We start from the raw sequence: 15,729 nt of genomic DNA on the forward strand, positions 1-15,729 counted from the left end.
CGCAAATAGAGTATCCTCAATAAAAATTCGGTTGCCTTGGTTTACAACCTCGCATACACAATAAAGAGATTTACCACCGAAACACTCGGGGGCTTGAGGAAGAAAAATAGAAATATTTTTAAGCTGTACAATATAGTATACGTTTGCAACAATACAGGGCGCCATTTTTGAAGAAAATCGATAGGTTAAAAGAAAAAGAAAATCAATTACGGCTCAATATATTATCTATGGTCATCCGTCCAGTATTTGCAGTGCGAGTACTATGTTCAGCATAGCTGCCCCTTTCGAAGAATTCAGAGTCCATCCGAAGAAGTTCATCCATCATATCTTCTGCCACAGGGGTCACATGATCATCAATTTTGCTGACATCCCTCTTCCTCTTCGCCATCTTGGCTAAGCACTTGGTAACAATTTGGCTCATGTCAAACTTGGGATAGCAGATTTTGATCATCATCATAGCAAACCTGGCACCAGCAGATAGTTGAGCTCGTACAAAGTGATGGATACGAGGAGCATCTTGAAATTTTTCCAACAACCCAAGAATAGTGGCGGGTGCCTCATTCCGAGGAAACAGCGTCTTGTAAACCAAAGTCAGTGTCCTGGTGCAGAAATCAAGGAACTCGCGAACCTGACAGGCGCGGTCTTGAAACCTAACAATTTGTCGGGTCCGCTCGGGAGTGGCCCAGAATAAAGAGCCATGGTCAAGGGAAAGGTTGACGAGAAGATTTGTCCTCGCATTCACCCTTTCATCTTCAGCAGCAGCGTCGATAAAGGAGCCTAGATTGGTGACAACATAAGAATCTCAAAAAAGGAAGTGGCGAGAAAATGGGAATCTCGGTTCGCAAGAACATACCTGACATATCTGCACTGGCCTCAATCATCAAATCAAACATAAAATTTTCTCGAGTAGTTGCTTTTTCAGCTTCTGAAATAGCAGCTTCCTTGGCAGTTATGGCTTCTTTAGCTTGTTGAAGAGCAATCCTTTCCCTTTCGGATGCTTTGCGAGATTGCTCCATCATCGCAAGAGTCTGTTTTTTCATGGACTGAAGTTGTTGGCGAAGTTCTTAGAAATCTTGCGGGGAGTGTTTACTTGAAGAACCTTCGACAAGGTCATCATCGACAAATGTTTTCTTCGAGAAGGAGGAAGCAGGAAAAGTGTCGGCAGGATGAGGATTTGCGGAGTATTTATCGAATATCAACTGGAAAAGAAAATTTCAGAATCAATGATCACGCAAAATATAATTACATTGATCTTCGGGACATTTACATAGATATTACAGAAGGAGTCTTCAAAAGAATTACTACGACAGTTGTCGCCAAAGCTACTGTGGCGACAACTTCAGAAGGAACAGGAAAATAAAAAACAGAAAAAGATAAGGCATTCTACTAGACCTCCGGCTTTGACGAGCTAGGGGCAGGAGTAGGCGTGAATCCAAGATAAGCGAGGATCTTCTTTGTGTTGGGCTTCGCAGCCCTGATCAGTGATCGCCACTTCGTGGTCTCCATCTCCTGTGTGTCGCCAACTTTGGTCCAGTCGATGTTTTGCTGGCTGTCAGCAACCAGGGCGACGGTGCTTTCAACAGCGACCTTCATATTTTCTTGGCGCACCTTCAGTCCAAGATCTTCTGGCGGATTAAAGCACTTGGCAAGAGCAAGAAAAGTCGCGGGTTCCTCTTTCTTCGGGAAGAAGTAGGGGAAGAGTCGCGACAGTCCTTCCTTGGCTTGATCAATGCCCTCGCGTGCTTCTGTTCCGTGAAACTCAAGGAACGAAAGTGCGTCAAGAAGAGGATCATTGTCGGGATCTTCAAGTTCAAATTCCTGAGATGTTTTACCTATCAAGACAAAAATTTATTGATCAACAAACGAGTAAAGAAAAGCAAGTCCAAAGAATACAAAATGGTTCAGATACTTACTAACAAAGCGACGGTTTTGCGACCTCAGGCGTTTAATAATCGCGTCCTCGCGAGCAGATTGTGCGGCTATATGCTCGCTCAGCGAAGACTCGGCATCGTGAAGCCTCTTCTTAAGATCTTCGACACCAGCAGCGTCGGCCTTGGCTTTGTCAGCCTCCGCCTTAGCTTTACTAGCATCTGATTCGGCCTTCTTACGAGCCTCCTCACTTTGCTCTAATTTTTGAGCAAGTGTGTTGGCACGCTCATTGGCCTCCGCCAGTTTTTCTACCAAGAAAGTTAAATCTAGTTAAAAACATCGACAAGAAAGGAGTGAGAAGGCAAGGGTAAAGAGAAGCAGCAAGACATTACCTTCAGCTTTGCTAGCATAGTCGCGGTACCCAACAAATTGGGCACCGAAGCGGATGAATTCCTTAATCAAAGGCTGTTAAAAGAAAGATAGAGAAAGAAAGCGTCGGTAGGGAACAAAAGTGCGATAGCACAAAATAAAAAGAAGTAAACAGAGAAAACATCGACAGCGTCAGAAAGTATTCAAGGACTTACATCATCCAGAAGAGGAGTCGAGGAGCTACCCAATTGTAGGGTAGGCTCTGTGATTGATTCAACCCTCACCCTTTTTGGTGAAGGGACAAGAGGGCTTGCAGGAGGAGTAGGTGCGTCGGTGTTTTGTTGAGGAGGCGAAGATTCTTCTCCTTCAATTTGCACCTCAGAAACAACTAGCGTATGCGACGTACTCGGTCGAGCAGTCGCATCAATAGCTGGCATTTCTTCCTCGTCACCACTACGATAAAATGGCGACAATATAAGAAGCAAGATAGACAAAAATCTTCAAGTAGCAAAACAAAAAGAAACAAAAGGTGACTTACGAACTGACGAGGGCTTCCATGTATGGATCGAAAGCTGCCTTCCGACGTGAAGGAGCAGCTTCTTCGGCTTTGGAAGTGCCGGAATCTTCGACATCAGTCCTCTTCCTTTTGTTCTTTGGAGAAACAGCGGGAGGAGGAGAGTGTGCCGAGGTGGTACCCTCGGATTCAGCTTCCTTTTCAGAAGATCCCGCAGATTTTCGAGAACCTGCGGGTTCACTATCAAGGCCAGGAGCATCTTGGTTGTCATCATCAATAATGGCTCGTTCTTCGACTTCCCCACCTTCGGGAAGGGGAGGAAGAGAGACAATATTTGGATGGTTCTGTACAAAGCAAAAAGGGATGTAAATAAAGGAGTTATGCAAAGGATGTGAAACAAAAATAAAGAGTCGACAAAAAGTTACCTTGGGGAGCGCATTGGCGGCGCTGTATGGTTTTACTCGACAAGAAGACGGGACAGGATCTTTTTTGCTGAGGGAGGAAATTTTTCGGACAAGCTTTTCTAAGTCCTTGACCGGTAAATCCACCGACAGGCGATCCACATCCTTGTCGCCAGCATACTTCCAGAGGGGATTTTTGCGAGCCTGTAGAGGCTGCACTCTGATTCTAAGGAAATAAGCCGTGATCTGGATACCCGACAGTTCTTGACCGCGGGTATTTTGCAGCTCACGGATGCGGGTCATCAATGCTTCCGTCGCCGTTTTTTCTTCCTCGGTAGTCTCTGCATCCCAGGAACGGTGGCGGTAGATTTTTTCGGCACCATCAAAAGGAGGGATGTTGTCTTCAGCACATCCATGATTCTCCTCATGAATGTACAACCATTTTTTGCGCCACCCTTGAACTGAGTCAGGGAATTTGACATCGAAGTAATCGACATCAGGGCGAACGGAGATAACAACGCCGCCTATGTTATAGGCGACATTGGGAGAGCCATTACGGCGGCAGAAAAAGATACGCTTCCACAACGCCCAGTTAGGCTGGACGCCGAGGAAGGATTCACAAAGAGTGATGAAAATGGAAATATGGAGGATAGAATTGGGTGTGAGGTGATGAAGTTGCAGTCCATAAACGAAAAGCAACCCCCGAAGAAAAGGGTGAATGGGGGCAGAGAGGCCGCGGATGAGATGATCGACGAAACTAACCCGATACTCCATTGGAGGGGTTGGGTAGCTCTCTTCGGCGGGAAGCACAGCGCCTTTGGCTTCTTGCTGATTCCTAGCTTCTTCAGGAGGTTGATGTCTTGGGTCGAGATTTTGGATCTCTCCCACTCAGCGCTCCCAAGATCTACGGAAGCCATCTTGGATTCAGGAGTGCTGTGCCTGGTCAATCTGCGCGGTGGCATCAACAATGGCGCAGGAACACAATGTGAGAGTGGTTGAGCTCAGGAGTTATGGAGCGCAAGAGGGGATTTTTGCAGAGGAAAGCAGGGGAGCGGCGCGAGCGAAAGTGCTGGAGGAAGAAGATGAAGACCTTAAATAGAGGTGCGGCGAAGCGGCGAACCGTTGGATGGAAAAAGTGTGCGGTAAGATGATGTATACATGAAACAGGGGTAAAAAAGTAATTTCGCCCTACAGGCGTTACAGTGCGTGCGCCAGGAAAAGCGGAGGACGTGTGTCCCCCACTTGCACGACGTGTCAATATGATGCGTAGTTTGGGGCCGCAAGGCAGCGAGAGAGAACATCTCGCGATTTCCAGGAACAGTGGTCATGGTTATCGTCAGCAATGATGTCACTTCTGCAAGAAAAATTTTGACTCAACATTTTTCATAAAAAGGCGACAGCAAAAGATATTGGAGAGCTTTTGATCAAATACAAGTTTTTGATCAAATGCTCGGGGGCTATTCTGGCAAAATGAAAAATTCGAGAAAGACAACATAGAAATGGTATGAGCCTATGATCAAATACAAATATTTGTTCATAGCCTCGGGGGCTACTCCCATCGGGAGTGCTGTTCGCGCACCCGAGAGATTTGAAAGTATCGGGAGAGAAAAGGAAATATAGCGGCATAAGGCGTGGAGCCTACACCCAAGCACAAGTCCTTGGTTGTAGCCTCGGGGGCTACTCCCATCGGGAACGCTGTTTGCGTGCCCGATGAAATTATAAAAAAAGAAAGATAAAAGAACAAGAGAGTATATTTCGAGTTATAAGTAACTCTACATATACTCCCATCGGGAGAGCAATATAAGTCATCCGTTGACTCAATAAAATGTGCCATTCCAACAGCCGAATAAGCACTCGACAATATATTCTCAGAACGCCAAAGTTGCGAACAATTTCTGAATGCCGCAAAACTTTGCGAAGGTAAGACCCCAGATCTGTTCTGAGTGGCGTGGCGCCGTCTCTGACGTCGGTTTGCTACTTCTATCCGTATCAACAGATACGAAGAAAAATTCTAACGGACGCGTTAGGTACCCGATAAATATGGATCGGGACTCGACGTAATGGTAAGACCTTAATCGGCACCTGTCGAAGTTTACACCGAGTATCCCGAGATCATGTCCAGGGACGTGATCTTGAAGTAGGTTTTTGCGGATTGCCACTAGAGCAGTTAACTAGTACCTGATCCGTCAGATGAACTAGCCCCAACTACCATTATGCATGTACAATATAGAAATTCATGTGAAGAAATATAGAGAAGTTTAAAGTTGTCAAGTAAATATAAACAGTGGAGATTTTCCCTGACTCTACGATTCAAGTAAAATCTCGGGGGCTACTGACATAGGCATCCCCAATGGGCCTGCCGAAGATAGTACCCGGGGTTTATCGAAGGCCCACGACTCGAAGAATAAGAAGAATCGGAAGCCCAAGTTGATATTAAGGAAAGTTAGAGTTGTATTAGAAGATGATGTTTGTAATCTTACGGGATGAGTTGGAAACCCTCCCGGACTCTGTAACTTGTACAATACGAATCCCTCGGATCCACCTCCTATATAAGGGGGAGTCGAGGGACAAAGAAAGCATCGAATCATTGTCTCTCAAACCCTAGTTTTCATAATCGTCGAGTACTTTTCGGCTGAAACCTTCGAGATCTACTTGCCCTCTACTTCCAACTAAACCCTAGTCTACAACCCGTAGGCATTGATAAGTTAATCCCTTGTCACTCAAGGATATGCTGGGCGTCCTCAGTCTCCTCGGAGTCATCATCATCATCCTCTGGTTCCACACCGCTTTCGGGTGTAGGAGGATAGCATTGAGCCACGGTGGAGGCCTGTCGACAGGAGAAAAATCAGCAAAAGGCCGAAGGGCAGCACAATGATAGTAGTAAGAGCAAGAAATAGTAAGAATTACCTCAGCCGGAAGATGGTGGAGATCGTATGGGGGACGGGCCAAGGTCAGAACAATATTGTCCTTCATGCTGAGGCACGTCAGACGACGCACCTCGTTGCGAAGCTCATCAGCCGACAGGTCGGCAGAGCTGACTCTCGATTTGTCATCCTTGCCAAAATACAGCCACAACTGGTGGGGCCGAGACATCACCGGTTGCACTCGACGTTGTAAGAACACTGAGACTACCTCGGTGCCACACATCGTTAAGCCTCCCGTGTTCTTCAGATCCACGACCTGGTCAAACAGCTTGTCGGCTATCACCCTCTCTTCAGGAGAAAGGACGTTTCGCCAGGACTTCTTCGGCTGAGCTACCAGGACGTCCTCGAACGGAGGGAGATTGGAGCGCCGCCCAGACACCGGGGTATCTCGCAGATAGAACCATTTGTTGCGCCAGCCCTGGACAGACTCCTTCATCGGGTAGTCAAAGTAATCAACCTCTTTTCTGACAACAAAGCCAACGCCACCGACGACGGGGGGGGGCATTGCTGTCATTGTGACGCTTGACGTAGAAGATTTTCCTCCAAAGACCCCAGTGGGGATCAATGCCGAGGAAGGCTTCACAGACGGTGATGAAGATGGAAAGATGGAGAATGGAATTCGGGGTCAGCTGCCAGAGCTGGATCCCATAGAAGAAAAGAAGGGAGCGAAGAAACTCGTGGGCAGGAAGAGAGAGACCACGAAATAGAAAGGCGACGAACATAACAGTAAAGCCCTTCGGGGGCTTTGGGTGAGAAACTGGACCTGGAAGACGAATGTCGTCGTCAGATGAGGAGATGAGTCCGAGAGTGCGCAGCTTGTTCACATCGCGGTTGGAAATGGCGGAGGTGCTCCAATCGCGGCTGACTCTAGTCGCGGCTGAGGCAATGGCGTTCTTCTTCTTTCCCATGGCGCCTGGAGCTCTTGAGAGAAGAAACAGAGGTGAAAGGAAAGGTTGGGCGAGAAGATGAGCAGTGTGGAAACGTAAAAAAGTAAAAACAACAGGAAGGCTCCCTATTTATGCCACGGAATTGATGGGAAATCGTGGCCATAACTCCATAGACATCGTGGGAGGAGGATCAGATCTGGTCGTACACGTGTCACCCAAGAGGAGAACGGAACCGACGGCCCATTATTCCCACGATGTGCGAAAATCGAGGAGACGCCTCGGTCAGTACGCATGCACTAGTAATTTCCTAAAAACTTCCCGCGCAGAACTAGGGTGGGCCCGTCAGGTCAAGTCTTGTCAGTCAAACCACATCAGTGGTAGCGTCATCAGTGACGCCATGAAGCCCTCCAGAAGCATCCGAAGAAACACAAAAAGCATCGGGAGATCGGCTCGAGTCTGCACCCGGTCACAAGCGTCCGTGCCCAGACTCGGGGGCTACTCCCATCGGGAGCGCTGGGCGCATACCCGATAAAACGTGAACTCGAAGATATCCCTATGAAGAAATATTTGAAGAAAAGGATGGAATGCTCAGCTCGAGTCTGCGCCCGGCCGCAAGCACCCGTGCCCAGACTCAGGAGCTACTATCCTTAGCGCGCACCCGATAAAACTTTTTTGCATTCCAGGATCATGCCCGGCGACTTGATTCTGTGTAGGGTAACGTTGTTTTGCCATCGACAGTTAACCAACAAAGCTGGGCATGTTACTCAATATCCTTTATGCGTTGAAACCTTACTGAAAAATACAAGCCCTGGTACAAATGTATCGGATGACCCATGAAGACTTGCATAAAACTTCGGCAGAAGAAGATGTTCGAGTGGCTCAACTTGAGTCTACGCACGGATTGCAAGCATCTGTACCTAGACTCGGGGGCTACTCCCATCGGGAGCGCTGGACGCGCACCCGATAGAAGAAGATGATGCTGTTACAAGATGGATAAGAACAATCAAGAAGAAGAACATTTAGTGGAGGCATGCTTTAGTCTCTACCCGAAATATCTTCGGCTAGACACTCGGGGACTACTGACGTGGGCATTACCCTTCGGGTAACTGACATTGCCCTATCCTGTGCGGCCCAACTGGAGGCCCATGAAGATACCCGATGGCGAGGTGGGCCACTAGGACGGTGCAGGAGAAGATCCCTTGAAGAACAAGGCAAGAGAGGAGCCGAACAAGGAATGTTTAGAGCTAGGTCTTTTGTAAACCTAGTCGTACCCGGACAGATCTCTTGACACCTGGCCTCCTATATAAAGGCTAGGAGAGGGGCTGCCGAGGGACGGAGAATCAATCATAGCGACTTTAGCCACCAGAAGTCTAGAGCTAGGTCGCCGTAGCACTTAGCCTCTCGACGAGATCACAGCCGAAACCTTCGGCACCCCATTGTAACCCAATATTCTCATAATCAAGATCAGACAGGCAGGACGTAAGGGTTTTACCTCATCGAGGGTCCCGAACCTGGGTAAATCGCTCTCCCCGCTTGTCTGTTTACCGATGTCTCGTGTCAACCTACAGGATTCCATCAACCCTAACCCCAATTGGAGGGCATTGCCGAGGAGTACCCTCGACAGCGTGGCAGGCGACGGCGAGCGTGCAGCTCTGTCGCGGCCACGACCACGACCACAACCACGACCGCGAGCTCGGCCTCCGCCTGTCCCAGCCATGGCGTCGACTCTTGTTGAGATGGTGGCGGCTAGGGTTGGGTAGAGAGGCGCTAGGGTTTGTGTGTGAGAGGGACGGTGAGAGGCGGCCCTTTTTATAGGCCGAAGCGATGAATTATAAGACGCCTAAGGGGTGGGTGGGGCTTAAATCCGTAGACTATGCTGCCACCCATGTAGGGAAAAAGTATCCCTCGCCGTAGCCTCCAATCGTGTACAGACCTCCATAAATAGGTCTCGGTTCTCCACTCGCTGAAGAGGTGACCACAAACGGAGAATACATGTGCATCTGTAGATAACCTGCAAAAGGGAGCAATTTTTATCGTTAAAAATCTTGTCATTTCTACTTAGCCAAAGCGTCCAGATAACTACTAGCGCCCCCACCCTAAGAAGCAACTTAAACCTACTAGTCGAGGGATACAAGGTCAATGTTACTTGGATGACTGACCATATAGATCTCGCAAATTGACACTGGAAGAAAAGGTGTTTAATCATTTCGTTCTGTTGACAGAAAATACACCGTGTACTTCCATGCCAGTTTCGCTAACAAAATTGTCTTTGGTGAGAATAACTCCTCGACGAAGGTACCATCCAAATTTTTTAAATTTTAGTGGTATCTTCATCTTCCAAATTTTCTTATTATTATCAACTGGTATGTTAGAATGAAGGATCGCATTGTATAATGATTTTACCGAGAAAGTGTCATCTGCATTAAGATTCCACCTAAATTCGTCCGGTTCAGGCGATAGTTGTATATCGCCTAGCCGGTGAATCAGGGAATTCCATGTCGTTAGCCTTTGCCCAAATAAAACTCGTCTGAACGTCACATTCGGAGGTGAGGTAGCCATTACCGTGGCAATGGTATCACTTTTGCGACAAACAATACTATACAATGTAGGATACTATTCACTTAAGGGTGCATTGTCTAGCCAAATGTCCTCCCAGAACATCTGTGCTCCATTCTTAATGGAGAAAGTACCATGGCGGAAGAAGACATTCTTCAACGCCTTGAGCCCAGCCCAGAAGTGTGAATCCCCAGGTTTCCAAACCACTTGGGATAACGTCTTCGAGCCCATATACTTCCTCCTAAGAATAGTTTGCCAAATCCCATCATCGGTAAGGAGGTTAAACAGCCATTTACCTAAAAGGGCTGAATTCTTGACTTCCAGGTCATGAACTCCAAGCCCTGCTTGATCTTTAGGACTACAAACTATACTCCATTTAACCAATCGATACTTCTTTTTCTCGTTGTCCCCTTGCCAAAAGAATCTGGATCGATAATAATCGAGTTTATGCAGAATTCCTTTTGGTACTAGGAAGAATGATAACATATACAGTACCATATTTGTCAGTACTGAATTAATGAGTACCAGTCTTCCTCCCAGGGACAACAATTTACCTTTCCAACTACTAAGGTATTTTTGTACTCTTTCTTCCACTATTTTCCATTCCGCAATCGTGAGTCTTCGATAATGAATCGGAATACCCATAGCGAATAGGAAACTGGCCTTGCCCGCAACCAAACAACTCTGCATATAGAGTCGCATCGTTTTGGGCATCACCGAAGCAAAATAATTCACTTTTATGGAAATTGATTTTTAATCCCGATAACTGCTCAAAAGCCACCAAAATTAATTTGAGATTTCGAGCTTTTTCGAGATCATGATCCATAAATAAAATTGTGTCATCGGCATATTTAACATACCACACTTCACACATGTAGGTAGCATATGAGTATGGAGCTGCCCAAAAATCTTACATAGCACCCAAACTACACACAGAAAGAAGTAGCCGTAAACCAAAGCAGCTCAAACAACACGTGTTGCCACCATGGTGAAGCTCCAACCACTCCCAAAACTGTGAGAAAAATCGAGTAGGTTCACCTTTAGTATAGTAATAGTATAGTATGAGGAGGCGCTCCGTTAGCTATAGCCACATAAAAACTTGTATCTGTTAAAAAATAACATAAAAACTTGCATCTTGGTTGCAGTTTTGCTTTCCAGAGCTTAGCAAAATAAATTCCAGAAATCAATCCTAGAAATTCTACTTTATAGGCCGAAGTTGGGATGTATGTTCCAGAGTCCGCGGTTTTCCACGCGTTGTGATCCTTCTGTGCCGAAAGTGTGACTTCCTGCAACCGAATCCAGAGACTTTCCTGAGTTGGCACAGAGGGCAAATATCACTTGAATTTCCAAGAACTTTTAGACAAAGTGGATCACTCGAAAATATCACTTGAATTCCAAGAAATTCTAGACAAAGTGGATCACTCGAAGGTTCTGATGGATTGTGGACAAAGTCGATCAATTGCAAAAACATCTCTGTGAGGCAGATTCAAACGGTCACAAAGTCTCGGGCTCGTCCTCTGCGACGATCCGGTTCATCGGCTCAAAAAGCATCATTGAATGTGATGGTGCTCTCCCAGATCTAGGTGTGGTGGTTGTTCGTCTGTTTTGCCAGCGCTACCATGGTGGCAGTGGAGGAAGATGGACGATGTTTCGGCGAGGCAGAGGTTTCTCCAAGGGTGAACTTGTAGTTTTACTTCTTGTGAGTTTTCTTGTGCAAAATTTCTTGATGCAAATGTTTGTCTTGTGTGGTGATCATATGTGTAATCTCTGTAAACAGATTGTCTAATGAAATATATGGTTACATAAAAAAAAAGGTACCAAGTAGGAATGGCTAACTGAAAAAGAATCTAGAGGAGAAAAAAGGAGTAATAATTTTTGGTATCTTCTAAATATTTCGTGAGATGGTTGAGACGTAAGTTCAAGCACCTAGCAGACAATCTAGAAATGTTAAATAAATGGGCTTTAGAAACAAAAGGTATAACAGAATATCAGTAATTAATTTATGAAACAAAATATGGAAGTAAGCATAATTAAGGACATGCACAACTGATCCATGTTCGATGTTGCTCTTGCTCGATCGAATCATGCATACGGAGTGAGGTAAGAAAAGATGCAAGATGCAAAATAACAGATCAAGGAATCATCAGTCCTGCACATAGATCTGCATTAGTAGAGAAGAACCAAAACATAGAGACCCCGTTGTGGATTTGTACACTGCTGACGTTGTGGTCGTGCTTCAGCGTATACAAAGAAATGATGGACAGACCTAGACGCCTCTGCTCAGGCTGGGCTTGCTTCTCAGCTTACGTATGATCTGAAGCTGATAATATACTCAGCACACACATTGAGAATCTAAAAAAAAAAAATTAACGCTGACATTCTAGATGAAGCAATAACCAGATCATAAAAAGTGAAGATCCTTACCATTTAATATCTCTTTGAACCTTTAGATGGTCCAGACATTTCATCAAGCACCTGGTTGTCAATTTTGAAGGTTTGAATTAAAAAATTGCAGCATATCATAATATGGCACAAATAGTTTTTTTTTAGATGATGGCACAAATAGTTGTTTCTCCTAATGCGCCAAAGTAGAATAACACCAATGTTGGATTGCTGCCCCTGCCCAAACGTTATTCCATCTGTAGCATGGACAGGGATACATGCCATTAGTAGAGAAGAAGTAGATAGAGAAACGTAAATTCTCCCATGGATGTAAGGGGATTAGGGAGAAAAAGAGAGAACGTAGCTGACGAAATCTGCAGGCCGGGGCTGATTTGTAATATTGCTGATTCAGTTGAGATGAAAGATGCTAGCTTCTGAACTGACAGAAATCGTGTGCCGCTGGGTAAAAACAAAGAACAACCCACGAACATAAAGATGCAACTATTATGTGATTGAATAAAGTTAAGATTAGAAAATACTGACCATGATCCATCTAGAATTGTTAGAGACACTAATTTGTATTCTGTAAGGTTGATTCTGTAAATAAAATCCTGATCCGTATAATGGAAGAAAGAGGCGATTAACATCCAAAATCCTTGACGAGGATAGGGATGGGAGAGCAACAGACTGGGACACCTCCTAGTTGATCGAAAAGGAATGGCAGCCCATACATAATGAAGTCTGAATTCTCGCCGGAGGAGTTTGGGGAGCCTAGGGGAGATGGGTGACATCAGTAAGCATATTATTGGCAACAGGACGCTCACTTTGCCTCTTCGATTGCACACTCGGTTGGGTTGATTTTTACTGCAAGGAGAAGAAGCGTCTCTTGGAGATCCTTTAATTGAGGAGATGATACAGCAACGCCTACCGAAGACGCTATGGGCTGCAGAACATCGTGTTGTGAAATGACGATGATGTGGACTCATGAGAATGCAAGAAAATATGTAGTCGGGGTCTCCTATTTAGAGATAGAAGATTGCTGGTTGTTAGTTCTATGAGTTGCAAGTAGAGTTGTTAATGTCATTTTTGGTTGTAAATGAGGTTGTATATGAGATATTTTAGTTGTAATAGGGGTTACAACACAAAATTTTCAGTTGCAAGTTTAGTTGCAACTAAGATTTTTCGAGTTGCAAGTTTAATTGCAACAAAGATTTTTAAATTGCAATTTGCAAAGCAGTTATGAGAATGATTCACTTGCTTGAGTACAACTAAGTTAATTTTGAATCAACTTGTTTTATTACTATAGTACTTTAATTTGACGCAAGTTGCAACATGGTACATTGCAGGATATCATGCATCAAACATACATGTGCTCAGGAAGCTTGGGCTCGATGACAACCTCGAGCGGGCACTTGCGGGTGGTTGACAGCCCAAACACCTCATCCATGCTCAGCTCCTCCTTCGTCATCCCCTCCGGCAAGCCCCACGTGAACCCATGGAGCAGGTTGGCCAGGCTCAGCTGTATCACCTTCAACCCGAGGTTCAAGCCAGGGCACATCCGCCGGCCAGACCCGAACGGGAGCAGCTCGAAGTCCTGCCCTTTGACGTCCATCTTGCTCCCGACGAACCTCTCCGGCGTGAACTCTTCCGGCGCATCCCACAGCTCCGGGTCCCGGCCGATTGTCCACACGTTGATGAGCACGCGCGCACCCTTTGGGATGTCGTAGCCGCCGACGACCACGTCCTCGCGGGCGACGCGCGGGATGAGGAGCGGCACGATGGGGTGCACGCGCATCGTCTCCTTGACGATGGCCTCGATGTACGGCAGGTTCGGTATGTCCTTCTCCGTCACCCAGCGCCCGCGGCCGATGACGCGGTCCAGCTCCTCGGTCGCGGCGGCGAAGATGGCGGGCTTCCTCAGAAGCTCCGAGAGTGCCCACTCCACGGTGACCGACGAGCTCTCCGTGCCGCCGGCGATGAGGTCCTGGGTGAACGCCTTGACGCCGACGCGGCCGAACTGGACCTCGAGATTCGGGTCGTCGGCGACCTGCATGAGCACGTCCACCATGTCCCTCGCCACGAAGCCCTCGCCGTCTCGCCGCCGCTGCTCGCTGTGCGCGTCGAGGACGTACTCCATAAACGCATCGAACATCTTGCCGACCTTCTTCATCCGCCGCACGTACCCCTGCAGGTCCATCCAGTCCAGCCACGGGATCCAGTCGCCGACGTTGAGCACGCCGTTGAGCAGCAGCAGCTCGTCCAGCATCCACTTGAACTCGTCCAGCGACGACACCGGCCCCTCCGCCGCGTCCGCGCCGTCGCCAAAGAACCGCTTCCCGAGCACCATCCGCGTGATCACGTTCATGCTGAGCGTGGACAGGTGGTCCCTGTTGAGATGCACGGCGCGCCCCGGGACAGACGCCGCGACGAAGAGGCCGCGAACCAGAGCGCGCACCTCGTCGGCGCGGATGTGCTCGAAGGACGCGAGACGGCGGGCGCTGAATACCTCGGTGATGCATATCCGGCGCGCCTGGCGCCAGTACGCGCCGTAGGGCGACCAGGTGATGTCGGCGTAGTTGTAGGTGGTGTACTTGCCGGAGGCCGTCTTGGGGCGTTCGATGAAGAGGACGTCTTGGGTTTTGAGGAAGAACTTGGCCATCTCGACGGACGAGCCGATGACGACGGGGAAGGAACCGAAGCGGAGATGCATGAGCGGGCCGTACTTCTTGGAGAGCTCGTGGACGGAGCGGTGAGGGAGTGCACCGATGAGGTTGAAGTTGCCGATGACTGGCCACGGTTTCGGACCTGGTGGGAGGTTGTAGCTGCGGCGTGATGTGGCTTTGAATTTTAGGAAGACGGCGGCAGCGAGCACCATGGCAAGGAAGGTGGCCAATGGTGGTAGCTCCATTGACTCCAGGGAGGTAGTGAGGGCAAGCTCTTGTGATTGCTTGGAGATGCAATTAGTGCAAGTGAATGTGCATACTTATAGGACATTAGGGATGGATCGGTCATGCACTTGCATCTCGAACCTAGGCCGTTCACCTAGGAGATTAGGGAGGATTTTTTTTACAGTATAAGCTAAACTGTAGGTTTCCCCTGCATAACTCTTTTTATTACCCCCTTCCTCTCGCCAAACATGTCTAATACTTCTTATATTAGACATGTTTCATGAGATGAAACGAGTATTTTCGTGGGAGTGGTGTTTTGGCTTATAGGTGTATGTGCTCCCTTCATTTTGACATGCATCTTACACATAGTTTGAAATGTTAAAAAAATTGAAACTAAAAATTCACACATACATCTTCACGTGCTACGCGCCAACAAATTTATTTCACGAAAAATCAACTTGTCGTGTGACCTATGTAAAAAAGACAAAATTCGGTGCTAAAGATAAGGCTTTTGACAAAACAGATTTTCTCTTTTTTACGTAGATCAAAATAATAATTATTTTTCATGAAACTTGACGAACGCACATATATTATGGAGATATACATTTTTTCGATAAAGGGAATATATTAATATCAAAAAGATATCAATTACACCCAGCCTCTGCAACAACGCACCACCCTAATGGCACTACGGATGCACACAGCCAAAAAAAAAGGAAAAGAAAACTAAGAAATAAAAGTCCCGCTACAGTAACTCGGGCCTAACAACAACAATACATCCACCGCCAAGACAACACCTGAAGTACAGACTCTCCAAAAACGACGCCTCCAAGAAGGGAACGAGTGCTCTAACACCGTCGTCGCCCGATCAACGATCTTAGGTTTTCACCCCGAAGATAGTCCCCACTCTCAAAACAATGCCTCCAACAAGGTCATTGC

The 15,729-nt window shown here is 47.0% G+C and overlaps 1 protein-coding gene across 1 annotated transcript; it reads right to left on the minus strand.

The window, feature by feature from the left end:
* Positions 1–13,259: 13,259 nt before the first annotated feature.
* LOC124669345 (trimethyltridecatetraene synthase-like) lies at positions 13,260–14,828 on the minus strand. The gene has a single exon (XM_047205976.1). The coding sequence runs from the start codon at positions 14,808–14,810 to the stop codon at positions 13,260–13,262; it is 1,551 nt and encodes a 516-aa protein (XP_047061932.1). The 5' UTR covers positions 14,811–14,828.
* Positions 14,829–15,729: the final 901 nt, after the last annotated feature.

Source organism: Lolium rigidum, chromosome 1 (assembly GCF_022539505.1).
Source record: "Lolium rigidum isolate FL_2022 chromosome 1, APGP_CSIRO_Lrig_0.1, whole genome shotgun sequence".
NCBI classification, from domain to species: Eukaryota; Viridiplantae; Streptophyta; class Magnoliopsida; order Poales; family Poaceae; genus Lolium; species Lolium rigidum.

What these genes read in the sequence shown, in the direction of transcription:
- LOC124669345 (XM_047205976.1), bottom strand. Translation starts at nt 14,810, where the DNA reads ATGGAGCTACCACCATTGGCCACCTTCCTTGCCATGGTGCTCGCTGCC.